General features: G+C 41.4%; 1 protein-coding gene across 2 annotated transcripts; it reads right to left on the bottom strand.

Annotated features, from left to right (window-relative positions):
* Positions 1 to 2764: 2764 nt before the first annotated feature.
* Positions 2765 to 24676, bottom strand: flvcr2b (FLVCR choline and putative heme transporter 2b). 2 transcript variants are annotated; one of them, XM_080491272.1, is made up of 11 exons: positions 23633 to 24370; positions 19558 to 19699; positions 15267 to 15407; positions 14284 to 14351; positions 13108 to 13211; positions 11286 to 11396; positions 9063 to 9168; positions 8784 to 8895; positions 7647 to 7702; positions 2863 to 4361; positions 2765 to 2809 (listed from the first exon to the last, which is right to left on the bottom strand). In XM_080491272.1, the coding sequence occupies exons 1-10, from the start codon at positions 24206 to 24208 to the stop codon at positions 4296 to 4298; spliced, it is 1482 nt and encodes a 493-aa protein (XP_080347398.1). In that variant the 5' UTR covers positions 24209 to 24370; the 3' UTR covers positions 2765 to 2809; positions 2863 to 4295. The 2 variants fall into 2 exon arrangements, with proteins under 2 accessions (XP_080347398.1, XP_080347397.1); XM_080491271.1 differs by lacking the exon at positions 2765 to 2809 and adding an exon at positions 6130 to 6288 and having other exon boundaries at positions 3926 to 4361; positions 23633 to 24676.
* Between the last annotated feature and the right edge of the window lie 233 nt (positions 24677 to 24909).

Below are 24909 nucleotides of genomic sequence, written 5' to 3' on the forward strand. Positions count from 1 at the left end.
TGAACAGGCAATACAAACAGGAGGCACGGCGTCATGCCGCTCTCACCCCTCACCTCCTCCCTCCATATTCCTCTGTACGATTCATGCTTTACGAGCCCGGGTTGCTGTCTGAAGTCTTAGTGACAAATCGATGGTCGCGTTCTAACCAACTAAAAGGAACGCAATCTGAGCTCCTAAATCTCATCCTGAATAAATGATATACAGGATTTTCTCCACAAGCCTAATTCAGCGTTCGTAAATGGAGCCGTTTAGGTTTGTGGGTGCAGAGATGGATCATGGAATAGATACTTGATAGCGTCCGTGAAGTTCCAGCATGCAGATAAGATCAGCCACGCTCTGGGTCATGACGTCATTTACCGTCATGCAGGGCAAAATAAATCATTGCGTCTTAAGAGTGAGGTACGCCATCGGCCATTCTGTGGTCACGCTGGTAAACACTGGCAGTCCGTGGCTATACTTTTCCCACAAGGCCATAAATGAACACGTCGAGGATTTGGTGAAGTGATGACACAAGCCACAAGTTGCAATTTATGTGGAATTATATTTCCCTTTTAAAGAAGCAGTAGGACATCTTAGAAACACGGTTCCGTTATATTTTTTTCTACTTCAGCGATGAGCTGGATTTGTGCACTAGCATGTGAAAACAAGATGAAGCGGGTCGAACTTGGAGAGTTTTGTTGTTGCCATGAATTTTCCAGAGGATGCTGAACAGATGTCCTCCTGCAATCAGATTGAATATGAGCTGAGTGGATGAGTCAGTGAACGTGATTCAACAAGACGGTTCTTTAATGTACAAGGCTTTTATTTTAACACTCATTGATCTTTTTTCTTCTTCCCACAATTAGACAAAGACAATAACCAGCCTCCTATAATTTTTATTTGAGAACTAGTTCTCATTTCTAATAATGACCTGGTCAGTTACATGCAATCAACAGCATCTATTAAAGTTCATATAACCTCATAAACTCTCATAATTCACTTCTAACCACCTTTCTAATGTATTCAAGAGGGTTCTGTGTACTAGTACGTGCATACCTGCTACTACTATGAACAATATATTATCGCTAAATGATAGAGAAGAGGAAGAATTGGTGTTCCTCCTCAATCCCCCTCTATTATACCTACTTTACATGCCGGCCTCATTCTGAACTTCAGCAGAACTACCGAGCAACAACCAATAACCTGAACCTTAAGCATGGACAGTAAGTTCTTCCAAGCCGGCCCAAAATGTCCTAAACATACAAGGGGCCTTATTGAAACAGCAGTTTGCACACGTGGGAAGGCAGACGGGCAGAAGTTTCCCCCGCAAGCTGGAGGTCACACCCTGCTCGTCTTCATCCCTCCGGACTTTCCTGTCAACAGCGCAAAAAGCCCACATTGGTGAGGCTTTTACAAAAAGGAAACGCCGAGCCTAAACTCCACATTTCACCTTTGAGAAATCCCCATTTTGCCGAGTAAAAAGCAGCATCAGCACTCCAGTGACTGGCAGCAGATGTAAAACGTCCAAGCATGAAGTGATGGCTTTTGAAAATCCAATCTCTACAGCTCAGTGCGCTAATGAACTTGCAATATTTGAAGGGAAAAACTAATGACAGAAAAAAAAAAAAGAAGAAATTTCAAGATCCAAACTATGCCAAGGATCAGTCACGAGCGAAGCAGAGAACAATGAGCTCATGAGAGTATCAGTGGAATGGGAACCGCTCTCGCAGTGCTGGCCTTCAGTCAGGATGATCTCATAAGAATAAGAGAAGTGCTCCGAAGCCAGTTTATCTCTTCATGCCAGTGACAAGTTCAGCTCTGTCAGAGGAGTTTATCCACGTCACCGCTCAACTCTCCAGGCCGAAGTCCGCATGTGACATTTTTCAGAATTGATTCCAACTAATAAACAATTCATGTGACACTAAAAAGTGAAATCAAGAGTGTGCGCTGGTTATTTCTGCTTCTCCTCTGCCCGCTTCAATCCATGTGCACCGTTTTGTCCATTGAGGAGGACGGAGCTCTTTGTATCCAACAATGCTGCCACTGTGTGGACAGCTCATGGATACACAGTCCTTTAACTGAGTGACGCAGATCGCCACACTAAAACTTGAAGAATGAAAAGGTAAACATTGGCTTTTCTTTATAAAGATGATTTAAAAAAAAATTCCCCACTAATGTGATATTTCATAGTCGGTCAAGATGTCATTTCAGGTTATTTTTTAAAGTGTATATTGGATAATAAGAATGATTATTTCAGAAATTCTTCTGGTAAGATTTTTAAAAGTCAACTGCACTAGAAGAACGTGCATGTTCCAGACCAAACTAATCAAACATGCAATAGTATCACATGCGCATGGTGGGATTTTCAATATTTTAAAGCAATACTTTGAAATACAGGTACAGGGTACATGGAAATTTAGGTGCAAGGTTCTGTCACGACACTGAGGGTTTGTGTGCCTATGGTGTCACACTGACTGTTGAATGATGAATGTACTCTTGTACAAATGTTCTCTGTAAATATTTGGGTGTGTTGAATAAATGACATTCATGTGAAAACAAAAAAGCAAAGATGCAAAGTTGTATGATTAAATCAGTTTATACTTCTTCCTCCCCCCTTGCCAGATTGGCACATGTGGTAAAATGGAGTGCTATCTCTAAAATTCTGCTCTACTGGTTTGGATGTTTCTCTTTTTTTTTTACTTTAATTTTGTTTTGTTTTTTACATATTTGAATTTTTTTTTAAAAACCCATTCCTTCAAATCAAAGTAGAGGTGCAAGACACAGTTTTGTTTGTGCAATTATGAGAAGTTTAAAGCAGAGTTTATCGTGACTTTCAGAAGTTGCCAAAACCCTAAACAAACTACTTATGTCAACGTAGAGCACAACAATTTCAGCTCATGTATTCATTTGCTGAAGAAAATTGAACTTTACCAGTTATTGTCGCTTAATATAAAGGAATAAAGAAATGGTTGAGGACATATTTTCAAAGTTTCTAATAAAAAAAAATAAAAAAAAGATTTCAATATAAACTTGTCTTATGATTCTGTATAAACAAACACTCTTGACATCAGTGGTTAAGCTAAAACAACTTGATCTGTTCAAATAAAGATGGAGGCTATTTTGTCATCAGAAGCTGCACCGCTTTTATCTTCAAATGTGCTCCATGTCCAACTTATCTAATGTCACATTTGTGCTTTCGGTGGCAGCAGTGAACGTCTGATGAAACCAGTTCTTCTTTAGTTCACTCCCTTCTAATTTGAAATATCTGTTGTCTTGACAGTGAGCACAAAAAGCTCAGTTTACTGTTCAATATTTATCTCCTACTCAATCTGACAGACTCCATGCTGGTGTTTAAAAGTCTTTACAAGACTGGACAAGCTGGAACGCTCTGGATTATTGACTTCAGATTGGACATAGTGACGGGAGAGAAACAGATACCAGTTTGTTTTTCAGACATTTAAATAACAATAAAAACTCCCATACAATGAAAGTGACATGATTGAAATGGTAATCTGTGGCATCTCTAACAAAGACTAATATTGAAAAAGATTGTGCACTTATATTAAATCGACACATTGAAAAACTACATCACGATTACTTTGAACGTCGTACAATTTGAAGACAATTCATATTTGTAAAGTAGATTTTTAATCTCTGATCTGTAACTGGGTGTACACGCTTGTGAGATCTGAGGGAAACATACCATCTGTTACAGGGCTCCAATTCTTTCTTAACTCTTCCCAAATGATTCCGGATGTATGTCTGGCAGCTTGTTTGGGCTGCAACGTGTATTTGGGACCGATGAGACGCCTCCCTGCTGTGACAGATGGGAATTTAAAGATCGAACAGATTGACTGTTCCCACCACGGAAAGTTGCTCGGTGAATGTTTGTCTTTAGATTTGGACTAAGCGCACTTGAAACACTAAATTCACACAGAACACCAAAACATTGTAAAAGAGGTTTTATTCCTTTTTAAATAAGTAAATATGAGTGGTGTTACAAATCAATCTGCACAGCTACATTCATCAATATTAATCTCTTCTTAAAATGAACTGAAATAGACAGAAAACCATTCTTCAATCTGCTAAAATGAATCCTAAAAACAGACTCTATTTACAATGTAAAGAAAATAAAATCATCTTAGTGTATCTGTATGTACTCAACATGATCAAATATGTTAGATGAGTTTATTACGTGCATCAGCCATTATAAAACATTATTTATCTAACTCTTCTTAGAAGGGAAATAGATCTAAAGGCTTCATGATGCTCAGTACTCGTCAGTGGCGGGAAAAGGCTCAGGCACTGGTAAAAGTCTAAAAACTGGTGTCTCTCAAGACTGGAGATTGGTCCAGGATTCCATTAGAGTCATCAGAAGGTCCCTATCAATCAAAACAGAGAGGTTAATCAATACAAATGTATAGATTCAACACAGAAAATGTCTTTCGTCTCTGAATACTTTAGGCTCGTTGCTGTGGCTTCAATCTAAAGCTTCAGGATCTCATAAGAAATACTGGCACAACTTTTACAAACAGTGAACGGTGACTGAAAGGATTTATGTGATATGCGAGCATTGAGAATGTAATGCTATAAATGCAGCTTTATATACACATATGTATATTTATATACAATAGCTGGGCATGCAACAAAGATCTTCCCTCAAGCCCAGACTTGATTTCACAACAATAACACAGTAAAATGTACCCAGTATAATGATTATCAAGGTGAATTTTACTGCAAATGTCTGGTTAAGGTGCATTCAAACCATGTTTACAGTAATAATGTCTATTTTGCTGCTCCCTTTAACAGGAATCAGAAAGTCACTGTATGTTGTGCAACGCACTAGTTTTTACACCTATATGCCACTAGGGGGAGACTATGATCAACTAACTGAGCATAAACAGTCATTACTGAAGCGTACAGACATTTTGACCTCATACATCACAATATTTTGCCAGCTGTCTTTAGCAATTAAGAAAATAAACTGAAATCACGGATATACTTGATATACTGATATACTCTTTGGACTATAAGTAGCAACAGAAACTCAATGAGCTTCGACAAGATGGAGATTATACCATGATGATAAAACAGGAATCCTTGAAAGAGAAAGGAGAGGTGGTAAATAAACCGTCCAGCTCTGCAGTGAAATGATGCCTGTAAGGAAGTGACCTGGAACCAATTCAGATTTCGTGAAACACAACTGAATCTCTATTGAGATCTCTGAAGGAGAAGCGCGTGCCGTGTCTGATGATTTGGTTTGTATTTGATATTTCAGGACATGTTCAGCTCCATGGTTGTGTAGCAGTCAGAAGCAAAATAAATTAATAATTATTATTATTATCAATCAATTAGCAAATGAATGATTCAGAAAATAAAATAAATCTGCAAGTTCTTGATGCAAATGTCATGCAGTCAGTCAGGAAAGTGAAAAAAAACAAACAAAGCTGAGTCGGAGACACTAAGAAACAACATTCAAACTTTTACAAGAGAGGAATTAAGAAAAAAAAACAACACACATTTTTTTTAACTGCTTGTTAAACATTGTGTGTTTATGCAAAGCAGCTGGTGTGTGTGTGTGTGTGTGTGTGTGTGTGTGTGTAGTTTGTCAATCAACTTTCTGCGCATGTAATACAAGGCGTATTCCAATGTAACAACACTATCAAAACGTATATATTCAGAATGTGAACGCCATGAAGAGTTGTAGAAAAGTAGCACGATAATTTTTGTCTTGTTTTATTTCAATCTACTTTTTAAAGTTTTATCTCTGACTGAACTGATGTGATTATATATGCTTATTATATACAAGTTATTTTTAAATTGAAGCCCTTTGAGCTGCAATTTATGGATGAAAGGTGCTATATAAATAAAATGATATTATTATTCCAGGGAATGTGATCATGCTTATCAATAAAATAGAATTTGGTTTCACAAGGTTTGTACGGTAAATGCAAAAAGCAAATAAATACATTCCAGAAGAAGAGTGAAGATTTGTAGAGAATAAGTTGTATAATATCAGAAGGATCAGCGCTGGTGAAATTAAAAAGTGTAAATTATCGTGTGAATCTTTGGCTCGGAAACAAAGACAGGCAGTGAGACAACAGGCAGGTGATTCAGGACAGCGTGTGGTGATTTGCTCTGTGCTCCTACCTTTGTGCATCTGTATGACGAGCAAAGATTTGAGAAGATTGCTTTTTTTTTTTTTTGTGAAGCAGAAATATTGATTGATCAGGCTTGAGAGGAAGGAGTCTGCTGCTGGGAGATTAGCGCTGTCGCTCCGTAGTCTTGTCCCGACATCTGTCTCTCCGCCTAAAACAACAGCTGCTGATCACTTCTCATCCGGGGACTCAAAGAGGCATGAGGCTCCAAGTCTGGGGTCAAGTTTTTTTCTTTTTGTTGCCTTGAATGATTTTATGTAAATTTTGTGTTTTTTAGAGTTGGCTCTCTGAGATTATTTTTTATTTTTTTTTTTAAGTATTTCCAATTCTTTTCAATAAATGAATGAATTGTTGATTATTACTTCATATATGTTGGATTTAGCTGTAGCACTAATCAGTGACTTCACCACAGAGTTTGGAGGCTCACCCAGAAACAGAGAGAACTGCAATGTGACAGAATCGTCTCAAAACAGATAAAAATCACAACAATTTGAGATTTATGTACAGTTGTTGACAGTTATTTACACACCAGGCTGCGCAAACGTTTCAGGCAGTAAAAATGTTGAACGGCTTTTATGGTCAATAATCTAATGAAATCTGAATTAACACAATATTGGCTGTGTATGTCTCTTATTCTTTCCTTCGTTAAACAGATCTCACTCCTTCCTCAGTCATTACAGGAAGCCACGGTAGTTTATTTGCTTTAGAAAACAATCATTTATGAATGAAAGGAGTGAGGCCCTGCCATTTTGTTCTGACCAGTCTACCGAGTTCATTTCCCAGTGGCAACCCGCTCTGTCTAAATATAGATAGTTTTAAATCTCCAACGTTGCTCGGGGCATTCTTATCTATATGCAACACGCAGTTCGTACAAACGAGCAAGTTGCTTGAATATCACGGAGGAAATAGACACAACAGAGGGCGCAAGGCCATAAGAAGAAGAAAAAACAAAAAAACACACGTGACTTTGACAGCGTCCCTTCGGGCAAACTTGGATCTGCTTCTGAGCTGACATTTCAACTTGTCACATTTAGAAAAGTGTGGGTGTTAGAAAAATCGTTGGGATTTTCTGCCATTAACCCTTCAGAAGACACTTACTGATAATGAAGATGGCGTCTATTCAGCTGCTCCCCTTTACAGGGTTGCCACAGGAAGTCCCTGCGATTTTTATGAAACATCACAACCCTCTTGTCTCTTCCAATACGTCGCCTATTATTATTATTATTATTATTAATGTACAATAAAATGAGGTATGTTCTGAAAAATGCGTTTGTTGTGTGATTGCCATCAACTTATTGCATTTACTTTTAAATAAACAAGAGTACAAGTTGAATTTCCCCTGCATAGTCATAGTATCTTTTTTTTTTTTTATAGCGACATGTTAGAGTATCCTCCATAAAAAATCCATTTTGCCTTTTATAGTAAAGCCATTGTTCTTCTGGCATGCATATATCCCCAAAAAACAGAGCGTTAACCCCCCCCCCCCCCCCAGGGTGCTTCAACACTTACAGCTGCTTTGGCCTGTTTGTTGGCATTTTGTCTCCGTAGGTCAGACTTGATGAAACCTGCAAGGGAATGAGAATAGAGAACATAAAACCCACATCACACAAACAGCATCTTACAGTCACTCATGACTTTGCATCAAGCAATAAATAAATCATAATGCTGTGGGAAAAAAATAAATAAAAGGATTTGGTTAAAAATGTGACTAATGATGTCGTGAGGGCATTTCTCCAATAGGTGGCTCCAAATCACAGTCGCGCAACATGCCGAACAAAAGGGCTTTAAACTTCCTTTTGAATATTTTTAACCAGTTTCACAATAAATGCAAAACACAAGACAACAGTTGCCTCACTGCAACTTTGCAAAGTTGTACCAAAGACAGAATAAGCAGGTTTCATACAAACTTGTTCTCCCGCTAATAAAAACCAGAGGACTTCCACTCATACATCTGCTGGCCTGGGTGAGGAGACCATCTTCTCAGTAGGTACAAAAGTTTAGCGCTTCAGTGACTAGTGCATCTTTTAAAAAGTTATACATTGCTCATGACTGCCTCAATGGACCATGCAGAGACACTCGCTGGGTTTGTTAAGAGAGGCAGCGGCTGCCAAACTGCACAGTTTATCCACTTCTGGGTGGTGCAATGGTTTCAATTACCACATTAATTGTCAACATCATGTTTACTGCTCTTCTCTCAGAGATGTTTACTCTATTGGAGTAAAGGGATAATGTTCTACTTCATTCTTCTTCGAGACTAAGGTGTTCCCAATTACTGTGTAAGAAGATGTCACAGTTTCTTTGAGAATAAATAAAACATTGAGTGTTCATGCCACTCAGTTCACATTCAGACCCTCGAGCAGATCGTCACATTACACAGTAACAGCTGGGAATTCAGGCTTTTCTCAAGTGGAGAAAGGAAAGACTTGCAATGACTCCATACAGAACTCAGTTCCATGAATATTCTATGCAGATTTATGTGACCGAGGCTGCAGGCGGGGTACACACCTTGGACAGATTAACAGTCCATTTGTACCGTCAGAGGAAACCAGAGTACCTTGAGAAAATACGAGCATCCGAGGCAAAACTAGGACCATCTCGCCATAGCGCTAAACAATTACACCCACAGAACTCACGTTCACGTCTTACCTGTCATGATGGTGCCTATGAGAAGAAAGACACACAGGAAAATGTTTCCTGGAAGCGTTCCAAACGCATCGATGATCTTTCCTTGGCTGATGGTGAATATGATGCCGAACACCTGTGGGTGCAGAGCAGGCGGCATAAAGTCGGATCAATGTGCTTCTCAGAAGCAGTTTCATAATCACAACAAAAAGATGCGAGTTCCCTTCATTACTCAGCAGCGAAAGCATAAAGAATTTAGATTTTTCTTTGGAGTCCGGCCTGACTGCAGTGAGTCTTCTGTACCTGTGCTGAGCAGTTGAGGAGTCCCGATGAGGTTCCCTCCGACTCCGGGTACGTCAGCTCGACTGCATACTCAAATCCCAGAGGCAGGTAGCCGGTCATGAAGAACCTGGACAGACACACACAGAAAACGCAGCTCAGTCCCACGAAAAACCTAAAGCTTCATTCGGCATTTCATTCTGGAATTCAGAGGTGATGAACTCTACCCATTGTTTTAGCTCTCGCTTGTCAAATTAAATCTCATTGCCTAAACCAAGGATTCTGCTCGTGTTATGCAGGAATAACAGGTTCTGAAAGTGGTTTAGTGACACCAGAAGCAAATTCCTCGAAATCACCGAGTGCAAACAAACTAAAGCACATCAAAAGCTTTTGACATGTCAAGCAGAGCCAATCAGAGGATAGACAATTAGATGTTTCTTTCCTGCTGATAAAATGTGCTTTGTTCACAAGAACCCATCCATCTGCTTAACAGATGGTGCCGAGTCTCCACCCAGATGTTTTCACTTGCCAAAGACGAAGAAAAGTATTGTCCATTGGTTATATATATAACAAAAAGAGAGGGAAAAAGAAGAACGAATCATGTGGACTGTCTGGCATGTAGGTCTGCACACGCATCACATCAAAGTAGGCGTGCCATGGAGGAAATGGAACACCAATATGCAACACCAGTCTGTGCTTTTGAATTGATCAATGATTTCAAAACAGCCACACACAAAGAAAAAAAAAGTGCTGCTGGAAACAAACCTGATAAAGAAACATTAAAACCAAAAGATAATTTCCCCCATAAAGACCTGAGCAGTGTGATTTATCCAGTTTATGTGGGCAATATATCTTTTTATATTGATGCAGTTATGGTTTTACAATGATTATATCATCTAGTTTCCACGGCGTTCCCATTTTTTGTGTCCCGTGTACGAATTTCCTCAAAAACACGACTGACAGTGAAGATTTCTCCTCCAATTAAAGACGCTTTTCACACAATTGTCTTCTCTGCTATCAAACAGGCCACTTTTGCTTTGAATATCCTCTGAATACTAGATTAAAAACAGTAAGTTTGAAGAAATTCAACAAAAGCTATTGAAGAAATTAAAGGGACAGAATTTGAAACATATTCAATAGAACATATTCCACATTAGAAACTGGTCTCTTGTATATTATTAAAATCTATCCGTTTTATATACTTGCCATCGTGGTATTTTAAAGACACGCAAAAATAATGACAAGGAAACTGTAAAGTTTAGCCCCCGCCCAAGGACAATAGTCCACTCATTCATATCCATGTAGAAACATAAAGAGATAAACAGATACCTTGGGTTGTATGTAAGGATTTCAACTACGCACAAAAAGTACGACGTTTGATCTTTTCTTTGTTGTATGCTCCTTGGCAATGAATCTTTTACAATGTGCGAGCCTGAAGGTTTCCCTTGTGGATGGCGTCACAGTGAGAAACTGGCATTTTGCGGGATTAGCGGCAGGACTGAGTATTTGGGTTGGAAAAACTGAAAAACGTGTGAGCATTATTTTTTATTTTTTTAAACTATTGACTCTTGTTGAGAGCTGGAGAACGAGATATTGACAATCAGTCGGCACCAATCAGTGCAGATATTTTTCAGAGATTTTAAAAGTGACGATGTGGGGAAACCCCGCCAGCAGTAGTGAGCAAAGCCTCCTAGAGCACATTGTGTGATCAGATCAGGTCTCACTTTATGAAACGGAGCCACAGATGACGAGTCAGGAGTAAAACAAAATCCATCTTAATCTACTTAATTGACAAAACGAATGATACCCTAAAGTTTGAAAGGACGAAATGAACATAATTCAATGAAGAAAGAAAGAAAGCCGTTTGCCATTTTCTGAGATTTGCTCAATTTGTCAACATTCGACTCTGCTGCTCATCCCACAAATGCATGTTCCTTTCAAGTGTGTCCCCATTTAAAAATGGCTTCATGAGGTTTATTGTCAAGAATATTAAAATAAAAAAATAAATAAATTCTGTGAGAAGCAACGATAAAAAGAATTTCCCTTTGGGACTAATATCATATCTTTATTCTATTCTATTTAGAAGTTGACGTCAAAACGCATTTGGCATGTTGGATTGAATAATTATTGATGCATATGATTAAATGGGCCAATTTTCTATTGTTAAAGACAGACATATATATTAAAAATGCAAAATTCCAGACAATTAATCCAAAAATATAAAGAATAGATGGATGAGAGAATTACCCCAGAGCTCCAGCGGTGATGAAGACCACCCAGAGGTGTCCCAGGTTGAGAGTGGCGGCATAGACGATCATCCCCACCAGAGACATTAAGTAGATCACAAGAGTCGTCTGCCTGAAAAACAGGATCATGATAAATACGCTGCGGTGGTCATAATAAACATCAAAATAGGCAGTTTTGTTTTAATATCCTCTATTCCTGCAGCAGATAACAGTAATTTCTCACCTGATTTAAAGATTAAAAGGAACCTGGAATATTTGATCGCAGGCAAATAATTTCAATCTGAGCCGATTCACAAGCTTTAATGTAACAAATATCAAGAATAATATACTTTGCAGCCTTCTCAGTGAACGGGCCTCAATCTGCAGTTACTCAGCACCTTCACTGGTGCAACGTCGTAACATCCATCCATCCATCCATCCATCCATCCATCCATCCATCCATCCATCCATCCATCCATCCATCCATCCATCCGTCTTCCGCTTATCCGGGGCCGGGTCACGGAGGCAACAGTCTAAGCAGGGATGCCCAGACTTCCCTCGCCCCAGACTCTTCCTCCAGCTCTTCCGGTGGGACCCCAAGGCCTTCTCAGGCCAGCCGAGAGACATAGCGAACGGTTCTGTCGCACCTTATGTCGCGGAGCGTCGCGGGGCAAGTTTTCGCGCAGTCCGTCTGAAAAGTTGTGGATGGTACGGAAAGAACCCGCGACCGCCGGCTATGAATTTCCGCTACGTTGAGGTTCCGGGGACCGAGGAACGGGTCTGTGAGGAGGAGCGACAACGCAGCAGTCTGCTGATTGGTGGTGACGACCGTCACTCTCGACTTGCCCACAATATTCAATTATTTCATCGGCCGTAAACCCTCCTATTGTTGTTTACATACAGCGCTTTTGTGCTCACCGGTTGATTTGTCAACTGGGTTTATTGAAAAGTCGGCGCGCGACACAACATGGCAGTCTTTTAACGAGCTACAGACGCTCCTCTCAGGAACAGGAGGAGGAGATTCACCAGGAGCTGGACGCTGCTGTTTACAATGAGAAAGTTTAACCTGAGTCACAGAAAACAACTCGGACGGCCGCCGGCCGCTTCCGTGTTCTTCGCTGGACGCTCTCCGAGTCGTTCATAATCATTTTTACGTACTTTCTGTGGTGGGACCGCGCAACAGAGTTGGTCCTGGGTGCGCTTAACCTCCCGTTCCGCCCCACTCTGCAACGTACTGCGTGGTGGAACAGCGGCTATAGTCTCTCCCAGCGGGTCCTCGGCCTGCCCCGAGGCCTCCTACCGGGGGGGGGGCATGCCCGGAACACCTCCCTAGGGAAACGTCCGGGGGGCATCCGAAACAGATGCCCGAGCCTCAGCTGGCTCCTCTGGATGTGGAGGAGCAGCGGCTCCACTCCGAGCTCCTCCCTGGTGACTGAGCTCCTCACCCCGTCTCTAAGGGTACGCCCAGCCACCCTACGGAGGAAACTCGCACAGGAGTGACAAATTCCTGCTGCAGAACAGAGCTGTTGTAACTATGACAGAGGGAATGTAGTTTGGTGGGAACTTGAGCGCTGGGAGGCAAAAGAAAAGCGCTGAGTGTAGTAGCAGCAGGCCGCACCTGGATAAACACACGCTGACATCCAACAGCCAACAAAAACACTGGACAGAAGCTGCAGCAGGAAGACGAGGGAAAAATACCCACTAAACATAAAAAAACAATCCTTCACACACATAAACATCTTATTGTGTTTTCTTCTAAACTACAACATTGTCTACCCGTTATGTGACTCTGCAAACACAGCAGCTGCTGCCGTCTTCCTTTCAACAACTGACATTCGACTTACTTGTATGTTTTAGTTCTGTCCAACCAAATGCCACAGATCAGGGAGCCCGCCATCCCCGCGATGACGATGGTCAGGCCGATCCTCCCAGCGTTTACCTCCTCGCCCTACGGTGGCAGGAGAAAGTTAAGTGACCGCACACACAAACAAGTGCTTAACTCAAAAGTGGATGACATGATGTTGCTGGATGATATTCTGGCAGCAACATTACACTGATAAACTCAATAAAAGTTAAAAATGACAATGAATTTTGTGATGAATTTGTTGAGCCATTTAAGTCTATGTGTGATAATTAGTACTGCCAAGCAATTACCATTTTTAATTAATTCAATTACGGGGTTGCTGTGGATTAATTTTGTTTAATCCCAATTAAATATTAATCTGTAATCTACATCAATCATGTTTCATTTTGCATGAGCAAACAGACTCAAGAAAGAAGAGAATAAATATGGACCGAACGTGTTTATGAAACCTTTAACAGTTCATCTCAACAAAAGAACAAAAAAAAACATCCCTCCACATTAATGTTCCTATTCCTCCTTTTTCAGCAGCAACTAAGACGAACGAACCTGTTTGACATGGTCTTCTCATCAACATATGAGAACTGAAAACAGTCAGCGGGATCCAGACTAACGTTTGCTTCATGTTCATGTGGTATTTTAAGCAGGAAGTGCTTCGGTGACAAGAAAAAGTCCTTCCTGCAGAGTGTGTATAATGCCGTCTGCCGGTCGACTGTTCCGTCTTGCACAAGAAGGCCAACGTGCTGTTTAGCATCTTCTTTATGGAGGATTCTGGAACTACTTGACCAAACTGCCCAGCATGCATTGCAAGACACGTTTAAGGGATTTTGAGCCATTCTGTGTTGCAGATGGATTAATTGCATACATTTTATATATATATATATTTTTTTAAATCAGACTAATCATGATGACGGATCAATCCGCATTAACCTGTCACTTCAAACAAATAAACAGCAAACAATGGCGGGCTTCATGATTTACAGATATACAACACATTTCTTTAAATAACCACAACATTACCATCCATTCAGATGAGAACAGTAGTTACAAAGCAAAATATAAAGTCATTAAAATCAAAGTTTAAAGTTTTAGAAAGGCCTTGAGAAGCAGTGATATTTGGTAGGCAAACACAGAGCAAAGGCAAAATACACGGACTTACAGGGTAATGAAGAATAATCATGCGGTTCAACAAGGTCCCAACGGCGTAGAAACAGCCCACGTTCAGACCTGTGAGGTGGAAAACAGTTTCAGACAGAAAACACAACTCAATATTACATTTTATTGGTTTGAGGAGAAACAAAAAACACCTGTAATGAGCAAACTATATGAAATTGAGTAAAGAAAAGAGTGTCATGAACCTCATCAACCCAGATTTCCAAAACAGAGTGGCCCTGACCCAGTGATTTCTATAAAAGGATTTAAAGACAGAGACTAAAAATACACAGAGAAGGAGTTGTGTTAGTTTGGGCTTTCATAGAACGCAAGCATAGAATGGCAAATTATGAGCGCCAGCAATAACAGAGTTTACTTTTTGAATCCAGTATTTTAAATCAATGAGCGTAAATAACCTGAGTAAAGTTTAATACGAAAGAGGAGAAGCTGCAGTTTGGTTAAACCGATAGTGAAAGGCGAAAGCTCTGTGGACAATCAGGTGACCAAAACTGAACCGGTCAGAGAGACGGAGACACCTTTGCACTAATAACACACTAATGATAGTCACATGAGTGAGTCACACGAAATGACAAGAGGGAGGTCAAAGCTGAAATGTCTCCCTCAGCTGCTCACAGCTGTCGCCGAATTGTTCCTGTGAGTCAACGCACTGACTAACGCTTCTGGAAAGAAACAAAGGCTGCCGCTTTGGATCAGCTCATATCAATAATGATGTAACCGCCGATTGCTTATTCCGCCTTTATTGGTTTACGATTGACCGGCTCATTCACTCTGGGTCAGATTGATCCAACACGCGTGTTAAACATTGTCCGACAATAAACAACCTTTGACCGCGCACACGTGTCTCCATAAAGAAATCACTCGAGACTTTCATGGCGTTTTAATTAAGCGATAAAGCACCGATTCGAGTAATTATAGTGGACGAGAATTAAAAATAAACCGTTGCACAATTTCACAGGACGGGTGACTCACCGTAAGTGATGATGAGGAGGATGAAGGGCTTGTTGTGGAGCAGCCTTCGGATGGACGCTGTGTAGGAGTAGTGCTCAGGAGGGATGCTACGAGCTGTGGCCTGGGACTGAGTGGGAGGAAGCTCGGGGCGCTCCTGGAAGACTGAAGCACGAAGAGACCAGCAGACGATGAGAAACATATTCGAAACATAAAGAAGACAAGAGTGGAACTCAAAGTGCCTCCGGTATGACAAGGTCAAGTCGGAAGCATTTCACAAGACGAGACATATTTCTGGTGACAAACTGAAGCAACACGAAAAACCGATAAAGAAAAGTGACCGCTGACACACTCCCGTATTGATCCTATGTCACTTGGTCGACCTCTCGTCTACACGTTCACCTGGTTCATCACATGAAACACAGTTTGCTCCAGTTTGTGACATTGACAGGAAACACAGTCTGAAGGCCGTCAAGCCTAAAGACGTCACGTCCTAACCAGGGTTGCAAAATTCTAGGAATTTTCAAAGCAAGGAAATTAATTAACAGGAATTAATGGGAATAAACCAATAATTTAATAATTTCAGCTCTTAATAGGGGACTTAAATAAAGTTTGGGAAAATAGATTTTAGCATAATCCTGATTAAAGCAACCAGATTTCAGTACATCTATGCCATTCCTCTGTGGCATGCACATAGCACACCCTGGACCTATACATGTATTGTGATGCAGACGTGGACATTGTGCAGCAACAAAGCAACGGATTATGACAAATATTTCTAAAACTCCCCAGCTTAACCTCCCACCCCTTTACAATCCTTGCTCTAACTGAGACAAAGTAGTGGCACACAGTCCAGACGCATCCTTATCTCAATACTGCCTACAAGCTTTGGGTATTTCTTCATGAATACGTTTCCCCGAAGGTCGGCTGCACAGAATTAGAATAGCAGTTCTGTTCTCTCTCAATTCTCCAAGATACATCTGTAATAAACTCTCGGGATCATCCTGAAGTCCAAATTCCTCTCAGTTCCCCTCCAGAATTTCATCAACAAAAATCACTTTAAGATGCATCTCCACTAAATAAATCAATGAGGCTCATTTGGAAACAGTCAACAGGCAACCTCTCTCCTGCAAACCCCCTCCCTCCCACCCACCCCACCCCGTGGAATCCTATGTGCTCTGTCTTGTGACATGTACTATGTTGTAATATGCTGGATGCTAAATGTGCTGAGGTGTTTTTTTTTTCTTATATTCCAGACTTTACTCTAAGGAGTACTGTCTGCAATGTGACTTCTTTTTTCTCCTCCCTCTCCCAATGTTGTCTTCTTCTTTCCATCTGTGCTTGAAGTAATTTCGTTGTACTGAAAAGTAGAATGACAATAAAATGAATCTTGAATCTTGAATTGACTCATATGCATATTTGGACACAGCTGAACAGGACTGAGCTTATCCAGTGTGGATCAAACCTCTCTACATAATGAGTAATAGCACGTTCTGTTCCAGTAGCTCGTCCTGAGCTGATGGAACTTCTTTCTGTCAGATTGGGAAAGACCCGGCACCCTCAGGCCTCATGGGGGAACAGATGTCTGTCTTTTAGAGGGGTTTTTTTTGGAAACAAGCCAAGCAACCCCACAACCAGCCTCTTGCCCCAGTGATGAGACCTGAGGGTGTGTACAGTAACATGTTCTCTCTAGACTGCTCATTTGTAAAAATGGTTAAAAAAAACAAGAAAACATCTTTCATGACTTTCCTCATTCAGTAAACTGAACCCACTCACTCACGTCTGTAGATTAATTTAAAGGTGGACAGCAGCCAAACCCCTTCTATCTCCTCTCTGAACATACAGTTTATGCAAATCTCTCAAATCCAGGGACTGGCAGACCTGTTGCAAGGCCACAGATGGTGCAGCCAGCAGGACAACCCTTACACATGGCGTGATGTGATGCATGCATGCAAAAAGGGAGTGCTTCATGTGTCATATCATGAAACTCACTCCAGACAACTGCTGTGACTTATCTCAAGGGAGGAGCGGAGAGCGGCGTAAACCACTATCTCTGTCACAAAGCTTGTAGTGCATCAAGGTCAGTCTGGCTTGTTGAGAATCAGAAACCTTTTCTCAGTAGCTCAGTTTAGGATCTTTTCCTTTTGGTGCCAAAAATAAATAAAATTCTGCATTTTATCTCTTCAAGTCTGTTAAAATGTGTTGCCATGAGCGAATCCCTCTCAATTTTGCAGACACGCCAACAAGGATCCTCTCTAAACTATTAATACAGGTCTCTGTGGTGCATATGAAATAAATGTGGGAGGTAATTTCCAAAGATCGGAGTAACTGCAAGATACATGGAGATAAATTAGTTTTCATTTCCAATGCTGCTGTGACAAGGAAGAGTATCAATGTACGTGCAGTGACGATAAAGGTCTTATCTTATCAGGACCAATAAATCAGAGTGTGTGGAATGAGTCTCAATGAAGATGATACTTTCCAGCATTGTAACTGGAAACATTTACAAAATTTTCAAATAAATACAACTGGTCATGTTGAATCAATGAAGTAAACCTGATTCATTTGCTTTAAGATGCTTCCTACCGGGACACATATGAGAACTCGAGTAAACATTTACACTATTTCTATGTAACATCGAGCCCAACTGGTTCATCAAGGTCCTTTTTTTATTTTCTTTCACTCTTATAGTCGGAACCAGCCTTTTCCCCATAATTAATTTGAAGTAAACGTGATAATAATAGTGAGTAGTAAAGAACAGTAATGTTTCCTTCATGTCATATGTGATGCTATTTGAAAGGGAAGATTTTAGTTTGAAACTGAGGAAAAATATGTCGACATCAGTGGATCACCTGAGCTGAGATGAGCACATAGCTCTGCCCACCGTCGAACGATTGTTTCAGTGTTGCTGCTTCACTTACTTACTCAACTCTGATATTGGGCTTCAATATTTTGGAGAAAAAAAAAGCTTGTTTCTGTATCTCAGTGTATGAACAGCGACAAACTACTAGACACAAGATTTGTCTCCAAGATGAGCTAAAATAATCCCAGCATGCATCGGCCATCAGTTTCAGACCAGAGGTATATAGTAAAGACAGTTACATGGCGAGGTCATGGCTCAGCTACACGACCAATTGTCCTTGAGCAATGGATGGATCGAGCGCCTTGCATGGCAGCTGTGTGACTGTGTGTGAACGGCTGCTAAAGCAGTAATCCAAACTGAAGATTGATGAAAACGTGTCCAACTCATCACATGAGCAGAGACAGAGCTGAAGTTTCCATTACTGTGTGCTTTATGAGGAACAGGAGACGCCAGTCAAAACATGAACTAACAGTATGGCCAGTCTACGTGTTGTGCATGGTAGTACTACGAGATGCTTTCACAGGCATCCTTTTGTGCTGTAGGAATGCTGACGAGCGCCCCCTCCCTCGCTCCCGCCGCCACCGAGAGCACAACAGTGTCTTCATGAAGCCCGTTTTACTTTTCTAGCCGCGATTCAATTAACAAAGTCAATATAATGGTTCCCTCATGGCTGCATTCTGAATGGATACTTTTTATTTTCTGCTGACATTCCACCTAAACGGCACAGCTGCTGAAAAAGTGAATGAATGAATGAAAGTGAATACGCTCAACGTCTGATGGGGAACGTGAACTCTGCGTGGGGAAGTCGCACGGAAAAGAAAAAAAAAAAGCATATTTTTCGAACAGATCATGTGCATGTTGGTCATGTTTAGTCTTGTCACTTCCCTCTCATTGAAATCTTTTAGTCTTTTAGTCGAAACTAGTTCCCATTTTCACATTTTGTCTGCGAGTTGGGACTTTTCTCTTGACCTTGCCTCTACTACTTCAGGCAAGGTCGGCACAATCATGCAGGTCAGCATTTGTTCTCCCTCCCTGAATAGTGCTTCTTGTTGCAGCGTAAATCAGGTGTAAATTAAGACCATAATCGGGTCAATCCGCTGAAAAAGGAATTCCCATAGGCCTCAGAGAGTACGGGTCCAAATGATGGGCATGAAAAAGACCGAGCGTTTCCGAGCACAATGAGGGAAAGGTTTGAAAGGTGGGCAAAGCGAAGCGATGACATCAATGAAACTTAATTCGCTCGACTGTCCTAACGACCGCTTCGCTCTTTATTCCTTCACAAAGAGTCGACAGGGTCCAGTATAATCTGGGAATGTTCAGTGGGATTCGTGTTGCGCTGCAACAAATCAGTAGGGAAATTTATGCAAAGCAGTAAAAAGGTTTAATATTTTTCCAGACAGATAAAACAGCTTAGATTTTCAAGTAAACTATTTAAGCCCAAAATCATCTTACCAAAGATAACAAGGATGAAGAGGAAGGTTGCCACTCCTGCAGTTATGTAAAACATAATCCTGATGTAGTGAGCCAGCTCATCCATGTCATCCACATTAGGCACCAGGATGGGAGGCACAAGAAACCCGATGGCGATGCCCAGCTGCATGACAATAAGCACATTGAACACTAATTAACTCAAAATAACAATCATTAGTTTTGAAAAGAGATAAAGAAGTTTAACTGAGGGGGGGGGGGGGGGTGGACTTGATAACAGATTTCATCGATCTTTTTGGTTTTAACACAAAACGTCATGAAGATGTTTTTTTACATTTGCAGCTCCAAGCTGACAAAATACAACAAGAATTTTCACTGGGTTCTCACACCAGGACACTAGAAGTCCCATGTGGCTCTGGTATCCAGCCCAGCCCTGCATATCTACAGGCAGCTGTTAAGACAGCCCTTGTTTGACTATACATACAGTCTATTCCAGCAGGATAAAACATATGATACTGCAAACTGGATATGTCAGACCAACCTGATATCCCAGAACTCCAATGGAACAAGCAGTGGTAACCTCTTGCTCTCCAAACCACACTGAAGCAAGGTAGGAAGGAATACCAAGGACAAACACACACGTCACCGAGCACACAACCTGGCCGAGACACGCGACGGGAAATAGAGTGGGGTCGACACTTCCAACTTTTATCCAGGCACCAATGCAGTTGAAAGCGGCGCCGATGATGATGACCTCCCGGAGACCCCTGTTGTTCAGGAGCCAGAGGACGGGCAGAATGAGGGGGATATAGGTGACCAAGAACACCATGCCCAACCAGTCAATAGCCAGGGCATCAACGTTGTAGAAACGCATGAAAATGTTGCTAATGATGCCATACTGCAGCCACATGAAGCCATTGCTGGCCGAGACGGCACAGAAGAGAAACAGCATGAGCCAGCGACGATGGTAGAGCTTGACGTCGGCCTCCGGGACGAGCTTTGTCCGGTCACATGACAGGGACTCAGCGGAGATGGCTCTGCCCAAGGGCCCTGGACTCCGCTGCCACGAAGCGAGGCCCGGAGCGGGATCCCTCACAGCCATGGACCAAATCCATTCTTCACCGCCGAGTTCAGAATTTGCACGGTCGCCTTTCAGGGTATTGTTTTGTGGCATTTCGGCTGTGCTAAAGCGGGCCCCTGCGACGTGCGCGGTGAGAGGTCTGCAGATTTCGGAGCTGGGATTCTAACTGCTCGCTGTCCTGTATGCAAAGCACTTAGAAAGAGGGCAGGGAGCGAGCGTTGGTGAAGCTACTATTGTCTAACCAGTGTCCTCGGGTTCTTCACGACTTGTTCCATGTGATAGCACTGAGCCATGTATTCATTACCTTCAGCCCTGTCATGTGACACTAATCTAGGAAATCTTACAAGTTTACTGAAGCTACTTCTATGAGTTTCATGACTTCTTTATACAAATGACCGATACAGAAAACAAGTACATCAGGTACATTTTTAGTCTCCTGTGAAAGCTCATTTTATTGAGTTCTATATATATATATATATATATATATATATATATATTAGTCCTTTCTTGCTGAGATCCATCTACTGTTAAGGATAAGAATAAACAAAGTGTTCTGAGACACTGTGGGGGTGCAGTCAAAGATAAATAGATTGCTGCTCTGATATCCAGATAATCTGGATGAATAAAACAATCTGAGACCAACTATCTGCCATGCATGTATTGTTTTTGGACAAGTGACCGAAAGAAAAGCTCATCATTCTTTTTTTATTAACTCCACTGGCTCCGTGTCACCAGCGATTGTGTGAAGGAAGTTTTAAATAGTTTTTAAACTCTCAGACGGGGATTTGAATGCAGCCGCACAATCCGAAAGTGTTTGTCCTTGTTTGTTGAAACTCCATCCAAAAAACTCTGCGTTACAAGTGTTTCAGTGCTAAATGATGACTTTTCCTTGACATTTACTTGGAGTTGACGTTAAGGTGACTCAAGTGTTGTTTGTGAAGAAACTTCCAAGTGTCAACTCTGATACATGTCTGCTTATACCAACAATGGCACACTGCTGATCTTTGCTCTCTCTTCTGCTTATTTGGCCGCTTCTCTAGTGGATTTTAAAACGCTCAGCTGATATTGTCTCTACAAGAAAAAAAAAAACTGCAATATTCATAACAGACAAACAGCTTTGTTATTTCATGGCTATTATGTGAATCAACAAAGTGACGGATTTTATTTGTTGTGTAAATTTATTATGTTGAACAAATGTTTTTCCCGATAGGATGGCATCGCAAATTCTCACCAGCTGTTTGTGTTCCAGATGAATTCCACTAAAGTTTTATGGCCCGTGTAATGTTATCATCATACGTTACTGTGACTGCACACAGTCAACATGCAAACAACTTTAATTAGACTCGGTGTGTTTTATCTTTTGTACATTGGCTCATTAACATGGAGTTAGTGTATGAGATGGACACACAGCTTCTCCTCGACTCCCCACACTCTCCTTTACCCGCTCTGGCTGCAACAGCACCCACAGGAACATTTCTCCCATGGGAAACTGGACAGTTGGCAATTCTCACATATTGTACGACCGCAAGAACGGACGCATGAAGTAACACTGACTGACAGATGTCAGACCTAAGAGGTCTTAAGGTTTGAATCAGTAGCAGAATGTCACGCCAATCAGCTTTTGAGGGTGTTTTTCTGTAAATATTTGAAATGTTTTGAAATGATTCCAATAATTGTGTTTAAAATTAAGTATTTGATCACATTGCCTACAATAATACGGACCATGCTTGAACTGTGCCACTAAATGCAGTGCCAGTTTGCTCTTGAACCGAATCGTTAGGTTCTTCCCTTTCTTTTTTTTCTAAATTCTCCAACATATGAATCAGATGTGCATCTGCACACAATTTCTAACCATTTCAGTCAGGCAAGATCACAGTGACACACTTTGTTTTGCTTAAATACACACGAACCTGAAGTTGCTTAGTATGTTTTTCTTAGGGATTGTTTGGTGGAAAAAAGCTAGTCTTTATACTCTTTGTTTTCGGTAATTATAAAAACACACTGTGAACTGTTATTTGCAAGCTTTTGTCAATCTGCATAATGTTTGTGTTGGCTTGTTAATTATGTGTCTGTATCTTGGTAAAAGATGAAGTATTGACCAACTTCTTGCATTGACAAAGAAAGTGTTAGTTTTTTTTTTTCTAATCTGTTAAAGGTTTGTATCAGGGGTCTGCAATCTATTGTCACTTTCCAACAAATCAAATTTAACCGGAGTTGCAAAACATATTTAACCTTTAAAATGATGGTAACACAGCTCTTTAAGTTTCATATATAGTTTTGATATTATGAACATAAACTGTCTTGTGTCACATGCAAGAAATTTTAATAACAATTTCGGACGATAAACATTTCCTTACATTTTCAGCTGTTTTAACTATTTTGGCTCTATTTTTAAGCAGTTTTGTGCGTGCGTGCGTGCGTGTGTCCAGTTTAAAAAAAAATTCTACTAAAAATCCTCGTCATCTTAGGGTTTCTTTTTAAAGCCATTTCAGCAGTTTTCTTCCCCATTTCTTGTTGTTTGAGCTATTTCCCTTTGTTGTGCCATTTTAAAAAGCCCTTTTTGGGCGAGAGCTAACAGTCTTTTGGTAAATGACTTTGTGTACATAAATCAATTGAAAAAAAAAAAGAAGAAGATAAAACGTTTGTTTAGGTATGTGAAAGGTTCAGGGAGTCACTCGGGGCAAAGAGCACCATGTGGCTCCAGAGCTGCAGGTTGCAGACGACCCCCGGTCTTTATGATGGTTCAGTCAATACATGTGTGCACAGTGTGCTGACTTGCATTCACAAATGACTGCATGGTGTCATTTTATTTACAGTTATGGATATCATGTTCATCCATGCTTGGATGCACAAGAGGTGCCTCATGGTTGCATGAACGTGCGTAATTACGCAAAAGAGTCCAATAGATGTGGAGATGAACGAGACATAAAGGGACGATAAGCTATTTACAAGCCAAATCATTAACTATGTATTGGTGAATTGAGTTACATGGACCAGTGTTTTCAATCACAGCCATACCTGATTCCCAAACACTCCTATGGAGCAGGCGGTGGACACCTCCTCCGACCCGAACCACACTGACGCGATCCTCGACGGCATCCCGAGGATGAAGACCTGCGCCAGGGAGCAGCAGAACTGCCCCAGGAAGGTGACTGGGAACAGGTCGGGCCGGACACTGGCCACTTTGACCCACGTCCCGGCGCAGTTGAACGCCGTCGCCACCAGCGCCACGACCCGCAGCCCCTTCTTGTCCAGCAGCCAGGTCACCGGGAAGATGAATGGGATGTACGTCAGCATGTAGATCATGGACATCCAGTCTATGGTGAAGGCGCTCACGTCGTAGAACTTCATGAAGATGTTGCCGATGATGCCGTACTGTATCCATTGGTAGGAGTTGCAGAGCGAGTAGGCGCTGAAGAGGAGGACGATCATCCAGCGCCGCTTGTACAGGCGGGTGGGCTGCAGCACCACGCCGTCCGGCGCGTCCGGCGCGTCCGGGCCGCGGTCAGCCGCTTCCAGCTTCTCATTCTTCTCCAAGTCCGACTTATTACGTTCGTGTAGTTCGGAGGTGCCAGTCGCTTGTTTGTCGTTCATGTTCCCCCGGTCCTCTCAGTGCACTCATGGAGTAAAAGCTCAAAAGGTGCAAAAAAACCCAAACAAAAAACAAAAACAAAACTTGCGTAACCTAGACGGAAAGTCACTGAAACTTCCCTACAACGAGACGAGGCAACTTCATGTGATCCGCAGGCTCGAGTCCAAGGTTGTATTACAAATCGCCACTCTTTTTTTTTTTTTTTATCTTGAATGGTGACGCAAGAAATAAGTTCCAGCCTGTGCGGCTTCCCCTCGGTCCATTCAATGATTTCCTCACCGGGTGGAAGTGTGTCAAGTTTTTTTTTAACGCCCCGTATAATTAAACGCGAGCGGAAATAAACTGGATTGACGTGTTTGTTTAGGAGAGATCTCCTGGAGGTGGACACGTGCCTGAGCGTGTCTCGACCCTCCACCCGGACCTGAAACAACTTTTAGGATCTCGATGGAAACTCGTCGGTCAACTTGACTGAAGGGCGGAGTTTCAAGAACTGCTCTTTGAGCTATCTGATCAGCCTGGAACACTGCCATATCTGTCCTCCACACCATCTGTGACGCTCCTTTTCTGTTCGAAAAAATATACACTTGATAGCACAACTGTAAAGAAGAAATAAAACTGATTTATTATACTAATTATAGCCTACTTCCTTGTCAAAAATAAAAATAACTATACAGATAACAGATCAAATAATTTGGATCATTTG

This window comes from Lipophrys pholis, assembly GCF_963383615.2.
Source record: "Lipophrys pholis genome assembly, chromosome: 21".
Lineage (NCBI taxonomy): Eukaryota > Metazoa > Chordata > Actinopteri > Blenniiformes > Blenniidae > Lipophrys > Lipophrys pholis.